This window comes from Sciurus vulgaris, assembly GCF_902686455.1.
Source record: "Sciurus vulgaris genome assembly, chromosome: 3".
Classification (NCBI taxonomy): Eukaryota; Metazoa; Chordata; class Mammalia; order Rodentia; family Sciuridae; genus Sciurus; species Sciurus vulgaris.
In genome coordinates, this window is record NC_136463.1 from 28,064,380 (window position 1) to 28,081,392 (window position 17,013).

Here is a 17,013-nt window from a genome sequence, read left to right on the forward strand (position 1 = left end):
CTCCACTGAGAGTTGTCCTCATGATAAGGCTGAAGGTTGTGTTGGGAGGTATGTTACTGACATCAACTGCCATTTGTTACATCACATTAGATACTATCAACATGGCTTATTACTGTTGATGCTGACCTTGATCATTTGGCTGAGGCAGTATCAGATTTCTCCACAGAGTGATTTGGTGGTGATGAGGTAATCAGGGATTGAACCCAGAGGTGCTTAACCACAGAGCCACATCCTCACCCCTTTTTATTTTGAGACAGGGCCTTGCTAAGTTGCTGAGACTGGCTTTGAACTTGGGATTCTCCTGCCTCAGTCTCCGAAGCCACTGGGATTACAGGCCCACCATGCCCTGCTGTAAAGTGATACTTAACCCTTTCCCATACTTGACTCTTGGGAAGGAAGTTATGAGGTACACCCCCCACTTCAGGAGTGGGTATTATGTTTTCCCCATTTGAGAGATTTTCTTATATAAATTTCTTTTGAGTTATTTGAGGTTTTCTCATTAATTGATGCTGCATATCACCACCAGCTGTTTACATAACTAGTGCTGTTTTTCTCAGGGTATCATCCAGAGGCATGATGGCCACCTGTCCTTACTGGTGATGTTAATTTTAATGAACTGCTCTGAGTATGGTACGGTTTCAACACTATTTAACATTTTCTCTTATTTTCTGTTAAACAAACTATCTATGGGGGAACATTTAAAAATACAAATATTCTAATCACCAAAATATCACTTCAGATTTAACACCCAGTGATTCTTGTGTGCAAGTAATCCTTAAACTGTGATTTTTTTTTCCCCCACCCCCCAGCACTCTTTCCATGTTCATTATTTGGCATCTTCTGTAAGGGCCCTTATCCCCGTTCCCACGCTACTTACTATGGGTATCGAATCAGAGATTTTTACTTTTCAATGGCTTGTGATTTACTATTGTTAATAATTTGGCATCTCAAACTGTCTTGGACTGGGTGAGTGGGAGCTCCTTAAAGATGTTATTTAGGGCTGTGGTCGTGGCTCAGTGGCTGAGCGCTGGCCTAGCATTGTGTGAGGCACTGGGTTCGATTCTCAGCACTGCATATAAATAAATGAGCAAATAAAGGTCCACCAATATCTAGAAAAAATATTAAAAAAAAAAAAAGGCATTATTTAGACACTCCTGTTTTTGGAGTGTCTTCCTGGCATAACAAGGTATTTTAGACTTATAATCTCATCTCTGTCTCTAACCTGGAATCAAATACTTCTCCAAACAGCCTTCCTTGGTTTCTTTTACTAGATTATTATTATTATTATTATTTTGGTGGTGCTGGGGATTGAACCCAGGACCTTCATCATGCTAGGCGAGTACTCTACCAACTGAGTTATATCCCAAGCCCTGTAGATTATTAATATATTAGATACAAATATGTAGGTGTTCAGTTTGTTAATTACCATTAAGGTTTCTCTGCTTCAGGGCCCTCAGATGACAGAATTAAGGATATGAACATGCTTGTATATGAGAAATGTATGCATTCAAGTACTTAAGAAAATCAGGATTTTCTACCTGTAACTATAATTTCACTCCCCACCCCCCGCCCCACAGGGCTTTATTTATTTATTTATTTTTTAAAAGCTATCCACACTCCCTATTTGTCTCTTCTTCTATAGGGAAAACTATTCCTCAACAAATTCAGCATATCTACTTATTTGCTCAATCTTTTTATATACTTAAATAGCTAAAGAAGCACTGTATTACACACAAAATCAAAAGTTCACAATTTCTTTGCAGTCTTTTCTCCCCAAATCAAGGGGCTGAGTGCCAGACTAAGAGTTATTTGAATTATTTCTCCTTTAATAGTGGTTATGTTGGTATTTTTGAATTGGTTTGGTTTGCTCCTTCATTGAATTAAATTTCATTTTCTATCTGGAAGATCCATTTCCTTCTCTGTAACCAATTTTATTGCTTTCTGGTTCATCCTTCTTGTAGGTATACACTTTCAAAAGGAAAACAAATGTATGTATGCTTTTGTATTTTTCTTTCTTACACGAAAGGCCAAACACTATAATCTCATCTTTGAGAATAAAAATCACTCCATTTCAGTGCAAAGGCATCTAGTTTTCAATTTTTTGCAATTACAAATATGCTACAATAAAGTTACGTATATGTATTTTTATATTAGTAAGGCACACCTCCAAGGCATATTCTCAGGAGGATATATGTGTGTGTATGTCAGACACTGCCAAATTCTCCCCAAAAAAATTTTTACTAGTTATATTTGTACCAACAATATTGAGAGTGCTTGTTTCTCAAAACCTAATGGAATATATTCTTGTCTCTGAATCTATGCCAAAATGACAGATGAAAAATGGTCCATCAGTGCAATTTTTTAAAAAAACTTCCAATTTGGAAATAACATTATGCTTTCAGAAATGTTGAACCCTTGTACTCATGGACTCACCAATTGTTAACTTTGGACCCAAATGGTTGGTTATTTATACAGTTTTTTCTAAATCATTTAAATTGCATACATTTCCTAAGATTAAAAACTTTGCTTCATAACTATAGCACAGTTATCAGTTTTAGGAAATTGAACATTAATTTAAATTAATGTTAAATGTTAGTGTAATTCTCTAATTTACCATCCATCTTACAAATAACCCACATCACTATTTGCATTTCTTCCTTCCAGTTCAGGACCACATATTGTATTTATCTTATGGTTTAAATTGGAAGATTAATGTTGAAGAATGCAGGCCATAATACCCCTTTTAATCAGGGGTTTTTCATTTGGGGTTCATCTGACATTTCCTCATTAGATTTGGGTTATATATTCCCATAATACTTCACGAACGATGCTGTATCCCTCTCAGGATATTGTGCCAAGGCACAAGATGCCTAAGGTTTTCTGCAGTTTTTCCCACTGCATATTCACTGTTATTTCTCCTTGCAATTAACAAGCCTGCCTAGATCATGACAAAAACATGCAAATGTTGCTTCTTGTTGAAATCCCACTTCCACCTCTAATTTACCATGTAATAATAACCTTGCCAAACCAAACTCTACCATGATGGCTAAAAAAATTATTTCTCAACTCAGGAAATCCTACTATCACTTCATTTCATCTGCTTACCTATCTATTCATTATCAGTATGAATTAACTATTTTCCCTCAATGATTTGTAATTCATCATGGTTCTTATTTCAGGGCTCATATTACCCCAGATTTGGCTGTTAGGATCTCCTTGAACTAGTTCCTTTTAACATACTCCTGATGATTTCCGAGTACTTCTTTTTTGGCACATTAACATATTTCAGGCTCAATTTTTATATCTATGCTCCTCCAACCCTGAAATTAATTTTTCCAATGAACTCAGATTTTAGTGGGGAGTTTGTGATAAAGATCAACTCTTTAGACTCGGGGCTCAGTCTAATGTAGTTTTTGGATCTTTTGCGCATGTGGGATTCATCTGTTCCGATCTTTTAGTGCTTTTTCTTTAAGGTTTTTAGTCACAGATTTATTTCAGTTATTTGTACTCAGGAATTCACTCTTTAGCCGTATTTATGGCAAATTTTGATTCTGCTCATTAAGTATTTTTGGCACAATTTTGTTAACGTATCAAAATTTACCAGTATTAAAATTTCTGAGTATTTTTTCTTTTTTGGTGCTAAGGATCAAACCCAGGGCCTTAGGCATTTGAAGCATGCACTGTATCACTGAGCTATATACCCCTAGGGCATAGTGTATTCTTTCATTATGCCTTAATTATGAGTCAAGTAGATAAAATTTTCCTAAATCATGATACAGAAAAATTCACCCACATTTCTTCTAGTATTTGTATAGTTTGGTTTTATATTTAGCTCTATGACCCATTTGGAGTTTATTCTTGTGCATGGTATAAGAACAGGCCTAATGTTTCCCCCCTCACAAGGTTAGGTAGTTGTTAAAATTTCCTTTATTAGAACATCCACCTTTATCTCTGATTTGAAATACCACTTTAAGTACTAGATTTCCCTATGTACTTGTGTCCGCTTCTGGACTTTATAGTCATGTGACTTAATTTCAGGAACATGTTTCAAGAAATGTAACATTAGATGATTCAGCTGTTGGTTAAACATCATAAAAATGCAATTACGAAAACTCAGATGCTATGACTTACTGCATACCTAGGCTGTATTATATAGCCTATGCTCTCAGATTGCTCAGACAAGTAATTCATTTCACCAATCAGCCTAGTTTTCACAAGTTCTTCAGCTGCTTTCACATCAGCACTCAGTCTCATCATTCACTTTAACATAATGCAATGAACTAATGATTTTGGAATCATTTCAGCCACTCAAAGCCAGTAGTAAATTCAACACTGTTATCAGGTCCAGCCTTTTCTTTCAAGATCACAAACTTTTTGCCTTGGCCATACCCGTCATGGTACTGAGAAGAATATGCTTCCGTGTTTGGTCTTCAATCCAGGTCATTACAAGTACCTGCCCATCAGATATAGACCCTTCTTGAATTGTAGTCTTATTGCCTTCAATGAAGCAGATCCTTCTTTGCTCTTGTTCTTCAAGCTCATGGCTATGGTGGAATGGTACATGCCTGACTGGCAAGCAATAACCATCACTGATTTTCCACCTTTGTAGACCTTAATCACTTATTTCATTTTCAAGTTGGTCCCTCCTTGTGGCCTCAGAGTAGCAACATGAGCAAAGGATCTTTGTATGCTTAGGGGCCATGATGAGCAAAACAACATGTGAGACTAAATCAAGTACAAGAGAAAATGGTATGATGAAAAGATGCAGTCCACACGACATTTATGAGGCTACTATTGATATAACATGGAATACTGTTTAACAGTGAACTTTAAAAAAATATAATATATATACTTTAATGATAAAAGGCATAGTAAACACAAACCAATCACAGGTATTTATTATCAAGTATTATGTAGTGTACATAATTGTGTATTATATACTTTTAAAGCACTAGAATACAGTAGGTTTATTTACACCAACATCATCAAACACATAGTACATTGTGCTACCACATTATAGTGGCTATAGCTATACCACTTTTGTATATGTAGTCCATAAACAAAAGTTTAGGTGGTGCAAGACTCTTTATTCATGTGTCGATATCTTCCTTTTATAAAACTAGAGGCTTTCTAGGATATTTTTATACCTGCTGAGGCTAAATTCACTTCAAAGATCTCTTTTCTAATGTTTTCCCATATTCTTGTATGTTTCTTTTTCCAAATGAATTCTTGTATTAACTATTTCAACTTTATACCAAAAAATTTATATTGGGATTCAACTAAATTTATCTATTAACTTAGACATGACAACTAGATGATATTGAGGTGTCTTAATTAAGAACAATGGATGTCTTTCCATTTGTTCAAATTTACCTTGTGTCTTTTTTTTTTTGGTACTGGGGTTTGAACCCAGGGTCACTTAACCACTAAGGCCACAACCCAGCCCTTTTTCGTTTGAGACAGGGTCTTACTGAGTTGCTGAGGATCTGGAACTTGTGGATCCTCCTGCTTCAGCCTCCCAAGCTGCTAGGATTACAGGCATGTGTCACTATGCCCAGCTTAACTTATGTCTTTTAGGAATGTTTTATAGTTTGCTTCACATAGCTTTTTATTTTTTAAATTAAAAAAAATATTTTTTAGCTATAGCTGGACATAACTTTTTTTTTTTTTAATCATGTGAAGCTGAGGATCGAAACTAGTGCTTCCTACGTGCTAGGCAAGTGCTCTACCACTGAGCCACAAACCCAGCCCCATGCTTCACAAAGCTTATAAAACAGGTCTTGTTAAAGCAAAACCTTAGGAATTTAAGTAGTTTGTTGTTCACGTTGTAAATGAGTTTGTGTGTGTGATACTGTTTCCCCCGCTTTCTTTTTCTGCAGTATTGGGGATTGAACTCAGGGTCACTCTATCACTGAGCAACATCTGCAGCCTTTTTTCATTTTAGTTTTTTGAGACAGTCTCACGAAGTTGCCAAAGCTGGCCTCGAACTTGGGATCCTCTTGCCTCAGCTTCCTGAGTAGCTGGGATTACAGGTGTGCACCACCATGCCTGGTTGCTGTATTGTCTTAATTGGTTGTTTTTGCAGTAAACTGAAATTTATTATTTTACAATCCTTCTTGCTCAAATTATTTTGAGATAGTTTGGTCACTAATTTTCTAGGGATTTTCAGAAAAACAATCATATCACCAACAAAGAAACTTTTTCATTTTCCAGTATTATGCCTCTACTTCTTGTTTTCGTCTTCCTGCTTGTATGGGCTCAGAGTTCTAGTATAAATAGTGGAGAAAACATTCATCCTTACTTTGTTACTGATTGTGTTTCTTATTAAGATGCTGGCTTTAGGATTGAGGTGCTTATTTATGTAAATAAAATCATGTTAAATAAAGAAGTACCTATGCATTCCTGTTTTCTCAAAAGTTTTTGTTAGGTGTTAAAATTTTGCCACAGGCCTTTTCAGGATCTACAACTTTTCTGTTCAGAACTATTAATACAGTAAACGACATAGGTTTCCAAATACTGAATTATCCTTGTACTCCTACCATAAACTTCATTAAGATGTTTTACTCAGGCTGGGGATATAGCTCAGTTGTAGAGTGCTTGCCTCAAATGCACAAGGCCCTGCGTTCAATTGCCGGTAACACACACACATACAAAGATGTTTTTATAGATTTCCCACAACTGGGACAAAATGGGTTAATGTGGTGTGGGAGATTACATAATATTTAGGATTTTGAAATGATATTCCTTTTTTAAAAATTGTTTTTTTAGTTGTTGACAGACCTTTATTTGTTTATTTACACATGGTTTTAAGAATCAAATCCAGTACCTCAAACATGCTACGCAAGTGCTTGATCACTGAGGCACAACCCCAGCCATTTGCAATGATATTCTTAACTATTATTTCATCTGTTTTCATTTGTTACCTTCATCAAAGGTATAGAAATCAGTATTATTGTTTCAGAAAAATAATTACAATTTTTCCCATTTTTTGTAGTCATGTAGCACTAGGAACATCTGGTCTCTCAGGTAGAATTCCTCTTGGCCTGTCTATTATTCTTTCTTTTTCCAATCTTGGTTAAATTAGCTAGTGGTTTATCTATCTTGTGACTTTTCCCCTAAAGGCCCAAGATTGATTCATCAATTGGATGTATAGTTTTTCTGTACTTTCATTTTTTTTGTTGTTAGTTATAGATGGGCACAATACCTTTGTATATTTGCTTTTTATGTGGTGCTGAGGATTGAACCCAGCGCCTCATATGTGAGCCTCATATGTGAGCTACAACCCCAGCCCCTAACTCATTAATTTCTACTTTTTTGTGTGTGTGTGTTTTCTTTGACTTACTTTGTTCTTTTTGTTTCTGAGGTAAGTATTTACGTTCATTAATATAGATGATTTCTAGGGCTATGAATTTTCCTCTGCTCACTGCTTTGAATGTATTATTCGACAGATTATGATACATCATATTGTCATAATTATTTATCAGAAACTGCAGTTCATTTGCATTTCTCTTTTATTCAACAGTTAAACTTTTTAAAATTAAGGCATATTTCTGAGTACCTATCAAGATATAGAAAGTTCCCTCATGTACTTTTCCAGTTAACTCTTCCCTTCCTCCCAGAATTCTACCAGCTTCTACAAACATCTATAATTATAAATTAGGCACAATAAGATTAACAATAACAAAAGAGAATAATTAGAATATACTGTAATAAAAGTTATACGAATGTGGTCTGACAAAATAATTTTCCTATACTCACCCTTCTTGTAATGAAATAAGTTCTACATGATGAGATGAACAATATGGCTTTAGGCTACTACATAAGGGTATTTGAACACAAGCACTCTCATACCTTGATAGTCAGTTTGATAACTGAAATGGCTAGTAAATAATGGGTGGGTGGATAAACATCATGGGTAAGCTGGATGAGATGATTCATGTTCCAGGCAGGCATAAGACAATGTATGTTTCCTCAAACCTTAAATGTGAACACTGTATGCCTGAAATCACAAACTTCACAACAGATATTCTATGATGACTGCACTTAGAAGTGAGGGTGCTTTTTAGCTCTTGCTGCCTCTTCCTTATTCCACAACTGGATGAAAAGCATTGTCTGGCTAGTGAAAAATCCAGATTTCTATGTTTTGGGGTCCAACTTCTGGTCCTATCATTATCATGACTTTGGATACAACAATTACGTGAGTCTCAGTTTCCCTCTCCTCTAAATAAGGAAAATACCACTTACCGCACAGGAAGGACGTATGATAAAATAAAATAGTTCACATGGACACTTTCAGTTCTTCAGAAGAAAGCTATGAATCCTTAAGTATGAACCTGAAAAGCTAATTAAAAATAAGATGACCTTGTCAAAATTAAGTATGAAACACACAGTGGCCTAGAGGGTCTCTAAGATCATTATTAGGGCTAATGAAAAAAAAAAAAAAAAAAAAATCAAAGAGTTCTCTCGGTGTGTTTTTTTTTTTTGGAAGTGCTGGGGATGAAACCCAGTTTCTTGAGCAGGTTAGGCAAATGCTGTACCGCTAAGCTACACCCTTAGCATGATTATCTTTTAAAATATATATGAAGCTAGTTGCTCAAAAGATATGTAATCACTGTTGGGCATGATGGCACATGCCTTTAATCGCAGCTACTCTGTAGGATGGGGCAGGAGAATTGCAAATTGAGGTCAGCTTCAGCAATTTTAGCAAGATACTGTCTTTAAATAAAAAGGACTAGGGATGTAGTTCAGTGCTAGATAGACCCTGGGTTCAATTTATCCCCAGTACTGCTAAGATATAAAATCACTGAACAGTAACCATGGAGCATTAGTTAAAATTGGGTTCCATACATATATGCATAAGGGGATATTTCTCTGGTATATAAAAAAAATCTATGATCAATTAAAGTTTTAAACTCTAAAAGTAAATAAATACAAGCAAATATTCACTGAGCTATACATATTATGTGCTAAGCACCAGAAATTAAAAGAAAAAAATTAAGACTTATTATGCCCACCTTACAACAAAGACTGCAAACTATGGCCCCTAAGATTTCATAAATGAATGAGCATTATATACAACCAGTTTTATAAGAAGAGGAGTATAAATTAGATAATCCAGTGAAAGGGGAAAAGAAGGGATTCTGGAAAGATCTCTTTAACACTTTGTCATTTATATAGCAGCTTACACTTTTTTATACAGCAGTCATCACATTTTAGTGGAAATTTATAGAAACTTCAGAAGGGAAGCAGGGCTTATTCTCACCCCACATTTCAGATGAAGAATATGAAGCTCAAAGAGATTAGGCAATTTATCTGCAATCACAAGTCAGGAGGTGGCAGAACCATGGCTAAAACCCAGTTTGCAGACTTTGTTCAAAGCTCACTTATAATATACCAAATTCTAGGTTACCAACACCACAGTGAGAACAATAGGGTGTTCATAAATCTGTAATGTGGTGTTTCCTTAACTAATCTGATGAAAAACAAAAGCAAAAAACTTTCTGGAGTATGTATTAAAAACAGATTGTCAGGGCTGGGGAGACAGCTCAGTTGGTAGAGTGCTTGCCTTGCATGCACAAGGCCCTGGGTTCAATCTCCAGCACCATAAAAACAAACAAACAGATTGTCAGACTAACTGCAGACCTACTGAAAGACTACATCCAGGAGAGAGGTGTGTATTTTTAACAAAAGCCTGCAAGAGGTGATTTCAGCTAACTTTGGAAAACACTGTACTATACCTGCATATCCAATTTGGCAGACATGTTATTTAAGTTGACTAATAAAATAAAAAATTGAGTTCTTTATTAGCTACGTTTTAAGTGCTCAAAAGTCATATGTGGACATATGAATACAGGACATTTCTACCACTGCACAAAGCTCATTGTACAATGCTAACTAATTTTAGATCAACATCTTTAAAAAAATATTTTTAGTTGTAGATGGACATAATGCCTTTATTTTATTCTCTTATTTTTATGTGGTGCTGAGGATCAAACCCAGTGCCTCACATGTGCTAGACAAGTGCTCTACCACTGAGCAACAACCCCAGTCCCTCTAGATACTCTTCAACTGGGCTAAGAAAACCAAGATACAGGATCTTCAATAAGTATGCAACTAGTCAGTGGTAGAATCACAACTCTAACCTAATTTTCCAGCACCCCTTCACTCTATCACTTCATCCTACCTCACATTTAGGTTTGTTTAAATGGAATTATCACTCATGTACCTTTTCTTGTGGATTCTAGCAAAGCAAGATGATAAATTTTAAATTTATGGGAATAAATCCTTTAAAAAAGCTCACTAAAAAAGAGACCTGAAGTGTAGGGTGCTACCTGCCTGTAATCCCAGCAACTTGGGAGGCTGAAGCAGGAGGATCACAAGTTCAAGACCAGCCTCTGTAATTTAGTGAGGCCCTAAGCAACTTGGTGAAACCCTGTTTCAAAATAAAAAGGGACTGGGGGTGTAGATCCGTGTGATTAAGTGCCCCTGGGTTCAACCAGTAGCCCCCCCCCCTTTAAAAAAAAAACTAAAGTAGTCTGTTATTTTCACATAAGATCAAAAGCTGTCTGGGATAATTAATATATCCTGTTGTAGCGAGACATAGTTCAGCTTGTTGTAACTACTTTAAGAACATTTTTCTATTGTTCTGTTTTTATCTCTCTTGGAACTGAAAACTTAGGACTAATGAGACATATTAACCATCTTACTCTGAACTGTTAAGTGTGCAAGGTTAAATTTTATCTAGTAAACATTTTAAAAAGGAAAAAGTGAGAAACAAGGAGCCATCAAAGAATAGTGACTTTTTTAAGTTTAGAAGGTGGTCACTGAAATCACTGAGCATTCATGGCTTTCAGTAGTCTAGTAGTTTAAGGTTTATGATATTAATATGACATTTTCATTTATGAACTATTGTTTTGCCTTCATTTGACCACTATGTAATATGCTTTAACCCACTTTAAAATAAATTTTCATTTTAATTTCCAAAATAATTTAAAGACTACAAGCAGCATCTGACTATCGAGGAAGGCTTAGATAATAATGTCAACATATAACTAGTCATAAAAAAAATACAGCAGTGTCATCTTTAAAAGTGAAACCAGTTGTTCCTGTCTAGTATGTTTAGAGGGCAAATGGTTCCAAAGTTAGTCAACTTATGTCATGACAGCTCACATTTAAAGTAAGCAGGAAAACAACTTGGAACTCCATATTAATTACATTTTTAAAGACAGGACTATACAGTGCTATTAATTTCTTTCATGATCTAGTATTCAATTCCATGTTAAATTCTAGTAATTAGATTTTAAGAAAACATTATATATCCAAGTTTATACAAAGTTAAAAATTGGATGGTTGAAAAACATGGCTTCACTTATGAACAGATACTTATTCAAGACATATTTTGCCATAATTTGCAAGTTATTCACAAGCCTTGAGTATGGGGTTCTATATAAATAGAAGCTACTTGTTATTCAGAGGAGGTGGTGCAAAAAAAGACAGCTATTTTCTTTCTAAATACTCTTTGGTGTTGAGGTAAATAAAAACCAGTCTAAGCACACTAGCAAATCAAGTCTGTAAGGGCTAAGATGGGGAAGAAAAAAATGTGCTCTAACATTCTAAACAGGGAATTGGGAGTTTAGGATAAAACTAATTTGCTGGCTTTTAGACCAGATGCATTACTTCTACATTATGTTTGGACTCTCACTTCACCATATTAGGAAGGAAAAAAACATGTGCCCCGAGATTCTTTTGCCAAAAAAACTACTGAAGGCAACAGAGCTCACTAAATGAAGAACATTAAAAGACTGAACAACAATATGTATTTGAAACTGAACTACCAAATGACAAATACTGGTGCATTTTAATGTATAGGGCATCAAAATATTGTAAATTTCAAGCAAATATTAAAGTGCTGCATAAATTTCAAATCTCATAAAAAACAGAACTGTAAAAAAAAAAAAAACAAAAACAAAAAACAGAAGCTGGGAAGCAGGATCCTGTACAGTTTGCAAGGAATACAGGTCAAAATGATGGGAGAGTAGTTCTGTCAGTTCTCTACCAGGTTTATGTTTCTAGGGTTTTAATACTATCCTCAGGATGCAATTTTAGGCATCCTTAGGGAAACTGATTTAGGCAACAATCAAATGTGGTTTGTGATAGACCTAAAGAGATGATGAAATTTCTAATTTCAAAAAGGTACATTAGAGAGAGAAAATGGCCATGAAATCCTGATTTCAATTCCCTAGTTTCCTGTCAGAACAGTATCAACCATCTTCAGATATGTAAGTCAGCACACTTGAAATTGACCCAGCAAAGTTTTCAGCTGGCCTTCACTTTCTCAAATCCTCCCCCCTCCCTCCACTTCCCTGCTGTTCTTTCCTGGCACACAAAATATAGGCCAATGAGCAGTGGGTGGGTGAGGAGGATGTGAGAGAAAATTTGAGAAGTAAAAAAAGGAGCAACTTAACCAGGACATGAATGAGACTGAAGGGTCTAATAAGGGTAGGCAAACGGTTAGAACTACTTAAAAACCGAAGGGGCTTTCCTGGGCAGTAGTGAGCGCTCAGTGTTTGTAGGGGTTTAGTAGAGGCCAGACTACCTACCACTTTTCAGAGGCTGCAGAGGGGACGGCTGCTTTGGGTGACCTCTAATGTCTCTTCCGACTCTGAAATGTTAGGATTTTTATTTCACAAAAGAGAACGCAGTAGTCAAAGAAGCCCACCGATTTGGAACCCTTTTAAATAAGCGGCCTTGGTGGCGGCTTCCCAAACACCACTCCCACCTCTCCCTCCCACACGTGCCCACCCCGCCCCCTTTCAATATTTCCACCTCCACGTGCAAAATGCCTCGCGGCACTGGTCCCCCAAACCGAAAAGAACCTTCTTTGCAGAGCACCAAAATTATATTTCCCCACGCCCACCCCCCAAAGGAAGTGAGGACTCCATTCCACTCTCCCACCCTGGGCACCTAAAAAAGTAAGTGTCGGATTCAGCCTTTCTCTCTAGCCAGAGTAGGGTGGGGGTAGGAGGGCACAGAAAAACTTTCTTGTCGATTTTTTCCCCCCAGAGAGTGGAGGAAAGAACCCAAACGAGTCCGGGGCTGAGGGGGTGGGGGAGGGGAACCCCTGAATCGTTTAACGGTCGGTAGGGGGAGGGGGCGTGGGATGGAGAAGCAGGCCTGGGAGCCGGGTCAGGGAGCTGCGGGGTTCCTGGGGTCGGGGAGCTGCAGGCGTTCCCCCCACCTGGCACACAAAGCGGCTGCCGCGCTCGGCTCTCACCAGATCCTTTGTGTTTTCCATCAGGGCCTCATGGGTAGGGGTTGTCCGTGCTCCCCGAGCCCGCGGCGCCCCCTCCCCGAGCTGGGGGCAGGCGCCTCTCCCCGGGACTGCGGCGACTACAGGGGGCCCCCAGCTGGGCTCAGACTGGTGGCGGCTGCGGCAGCCCCCGGATTTCCCCCCTTTAACTCGGGTGGCCCCAGGATATCAACAACATTAGCATAGCCCTCCCTCCCCAGCGCGCCTGCGCCGTGACCCGCGCCCCGATTGGCCCACTTCCCTACATACCCTCCTTTCTCTCCTCCAGCGTGGGACCCTCTGCAGGCTCCGTACTCTAAGGACCGTACCAATACGAAGGGAAGTAAAGGTAATTGGGATTTGGGTGAAGTCGAGTGGTTAAAAGATCAAAAGGAAAAGTAGAAGTTTCATTCCGTCACCCCCGTTTGTACTCTGGCTTTCTTGAGTGCCTTTCAATATGTTGCAGCAGTTGTGTTGGAAAAAATTTCCACTCCAGTCACGCCGCGTCCCCCTACACCCGGAAGATTGGCCCTCCCGGAGGAACTCCCACACGGGGAGGGGCTGGCGAGGGGAGTGGGAGTGACGTAGGGGGTTTTGGTCACGTGGCGAGAGGCTGCGCAGGCTCCTTCCGGTCCCCCGGGACTTCTTCGGCTGCGGCCGGAGAGGCGACGGTGCGCACGCGCAGAGAGGCTCCACGTGAGTGCTTGCGTTTCTTCTTAAACCCAACGATGCCGCCCGAACGCAGGAGCCCGACGAAACCGAACCGAAGGACCCGCGCAAGGCCGGACAGGAAGACCCAAATGAGGTTGGGCCAGAAAGCCAGCACAGGGACGGGTGGGCCGCTCCGAAAAGCTGCCCCTTCATCCCGGCGTACACCACCAGCCAGGCCGAATGCCGCAGCCGTTTCGATCACAGTCGCCGCGGCGGCAGAAGAGAGACGGCTCCGGCAGCAGAATCGCCTGACGCTGGAGGAGGACAAACCGGCAGTAGAGCGGTGCTTGGAGGAGCTGGTCTTCGGTGATGTCGAGGACGACGCGGACACGCTGCTGCGGCGGCTGCAGGGCCCGCGGGTGAGGGAGGCCCCGGCGCGGGCCGGCCGCGTTCCGGCAGGGCGCGCGGTGGGCGGCGAGGCTTTGAGGGCGGAGCCTGGGCGACCTGTGGCGGCGAGCGCTCAGGTGGGAGGGAGGAAGCCCTGAAGGCTGGCGCCGAGGGGCGCCGCTGCGCGTACCCCGCCTTCCCGCGCTGGACTGCAAGCTAGGGCGGGCTCAGACCACGCCTTTCTCCGCCCGGGAGGAGCCACCGCGCCTCGTATGCAGCAGGCGCTCAGCTCGTATTTGTTTAGCGAACTGCAGTCGTGAGCATCTTGGGCGGATCTGCTCTGCGGTCTGCACGAACTCGGCGTGTTCGTTTGATCACCTGCCCCAGTTCCTTGCCAGTGATTCAAGGAGTTCCATCGGTAATGAAATCAGTTGGTGGGCACAAGCCTGGGAATATGCGTTTTAACAATCTCTGGGCTCCATCATGTCGTGCACCAACTTTTGAAAATGATAGCGTATTCGTTTGTTTAGCAGAATATGTAGGTCTTTGATACTTTGCCAGGCGATGACAAACCCTGTAGGATTAATTATAATTTTTGCACTCTACTTTTTAAAAAAATTCTAAATTTGGCTTTTGTCCCAAGATAGAGATTCCAAGACATAGTGGTGGACAAAACTGAGAAAAATCCCTGTCTTCTTGGAACTTGTGGCTGAGACAGAAGATAAAGAAATGATAAATAAGTAAAATTCAAGTATTTGGTGATAAGTACTGAAGAGAAAAAAGAAAATCTTTGCTGAAGGAAAATAAGTGTGTATGAAGGAGGCCTGTGAAATTTTAGATAAGTTCGGTCAAAGAAGGATTGAGAATTACTTGTCGATGTTTGCTAAAATAATGTTGACTTAGCAAGTATCTGTTGATTGCCACCTCCTTTGGGTGCTTACGGGAGAAGTTGCTGTAGTCAAGAGAAGGATTTCTAGAGAACTCAGTTCTGGAAGCGTGCTAAACAAGGTGAAATTTTTGTAGTCAGGAGGAACGAGGTGGGATTTGTTGAGCTTTGAATCTTATTAAACTGTAGTAATGCAGGTAGAAAATAGAGGGTCGTTGCTGTCATGTGGGTTGGGGAAGGCTGAAGCTATTACGTAAAGGGGATTTTTGTGGTCAAGATTTAGATTTGATGGTTTGGTAAAGACATAGAAAGGTGGAATTAGGAATGGTTAAGAGAAAACAAGTAATGTATCTAAGAATATGAGATAGGAGTTAATGATATTTGTTATTTTTAATTCTAATCTGCCTTGGCATTTATAATTTCTGTGGTTTGGCCCTTTCTCCTGCCCTTTTCTTCATCTGTTAACTTAGCTTTTCTTCTTGTCTACTGTGGTCTTTTTCTTTCAGCATGTTGATTTGCTGTCCTTAACTGTTCCAGTTTGCCTTGGTGGTCTACCTGGAGATGTCATTCACTGTTCTCGTTTTTTTTTTTGCTTTTGCCTCTGGCATTTGCGTTGGTAGCATTCCATCCCATTCATCAGTGGGCCATAAAAACAAAGCATTCTTCAAGTCACTTAAGGCGTGGGCCACTGTGGGATGGGAAAAACCCAGTGCTTGAGGGCATTTTGTTTTCTGTAGGTTCACTTGCATGAAGACTCTGATGACTCGGAAGTGGAGAATGAAGCAAAAGATTCTTTTCCCCCTCAGAAGCAGCCAGTTTGGGTGGATGAGGAAGATGAAGATGAGGAAATGTAAGCTGCCTAACTTGTCTTTCAGAATCCCTCTGTACACCTCAAAAATGATTCAGTTGGTCTTAAAACCATTCTCTTTAAAAATATGTGATTATGTGAAGATTTGAAGAACATTCGTAAGTATAGAAAAGGTCCTTCCTAATCCAGTCACTGAGAGAACTACTGTTAACATGTGGCATTCTTGTCTATCTCCTCTTTTGTATTTGTACTATTGATCAGCTAAAAGAACAGTGTTTGGAGTTGAGCTTGCTTCCTTAATTGTCCAGTTCCAAATTGACCATGGACAAGTTTCAAACCTGCCTTTTTTTTTTTTTTTTTTTTTTTAATTTTTAAAATGAATGTAATTATAGTAACTATTATCAGAGGCTGTTCTGATTAAATAGTACACGTAAAACTTTTAGCACAGTGCCTGAAACTGAGTAAAGGGTTAAAAGAAAGGAAGCTAGCACACTCAGCATGTACTTTTGTATACTTAATTTGATAACTTATTTGTATGTAAAGTTATATTGGCAAATATTTCTTTCCATTTAAAACAAACCTTTATCAACTTTTTAAAAATTATTTTTATTTTTATTCTTTTTAGTTATACTTGACAGTAGAGTATGTTTTAGCAAATTGTACATGCAGAGAGTATAACTTATTCTAATTAGGGACCAATTCCTGTGGTTGTATGGGATGCAAAGTTACCATGGTTGTGTATTCAGATACAAGGCTAGGAAAGTTATGTCTGATTCATTCTACTGTCTTTCTTATTCCCAACCTCCCTTCCTTCCCTTTGTTACTCTTAATCAACATATTTTAAGTGACTGTTTTAGCCTGTTGTGTGAGCCAACCATAATTTCCGTACCTACTGTTGGGCGGATAGATTTCTTTACTTTTCCCTTTAATAACTTAGTGCTGAGATAAACATCTTTATAAATAAACCTTCTTATATTTTTTAAATTAATTCCT

At 39.0% G+C, this 17,013-nt stretch overlaps 2 protein-coding genes across 16 annotated transcripts in view; one reads left to right on the forward strand and one right to left on the reverse strand.

The window, feature by feature from the left end:
• Window positions 1-13,700, reverse strand: part of MBTD1 (mbt domain containing 1) — a 59,454-nt gene extending 45,754 nt beyond the window's left edge. For 5 of the 14 annotated variants that reach the window (XR_013762860.1, XR_013762861.1, XR_013762862.1 and 2 more), the window contains exons 1-3: window positions 13,274-13,516; window positions 12,600-12,661; window positions 8,245-8,341 (exon numbers count right to left, since the gene is read on the reverse strand). The gene's annotated coding sequence lies outside the window, so the exon portion shown is untranslated. Of the gene's footprint in view, window positions 1-8,244; window positions 8,342-12,599; window positions 12,662-13,273; window positions 13,518-13,558 lie in introns of those variants that run through there. The other 9 variants (XM_079134021.1, XM_079134027.1, XM_079134025.1 and 6 more) reach the window with 6 other exon arrangements.
• A 308-nt stretch (window positions 13,701-14,008) lies between these two features.
• Window positions 14,009-17,013, forward strand: part of UTP18 (UTP18 small subunit processome component) — a 42,113-nt gene continuing 39,108 nt past the window's right edge. For both annotated transcript variants that reach the window (XR_013762863.1, XM_079134029.1), the window contains exons 1-2: window positions 14,009-14,358; window positions 15,950-16,062. Coding sequence is in view for 1 of the 2 variants with exons in the window: in XM_079134029.1 (XP_078990155.1) it covers window positions 14,017-14,358; window positions 15,950-16,062 (455 nt within the window). In the remaining variant the exon portion in view is untranslated. The remainder of the gene's footprint in view (window positions 14,359-15,949; window positions 16,063-17,013) is intronic.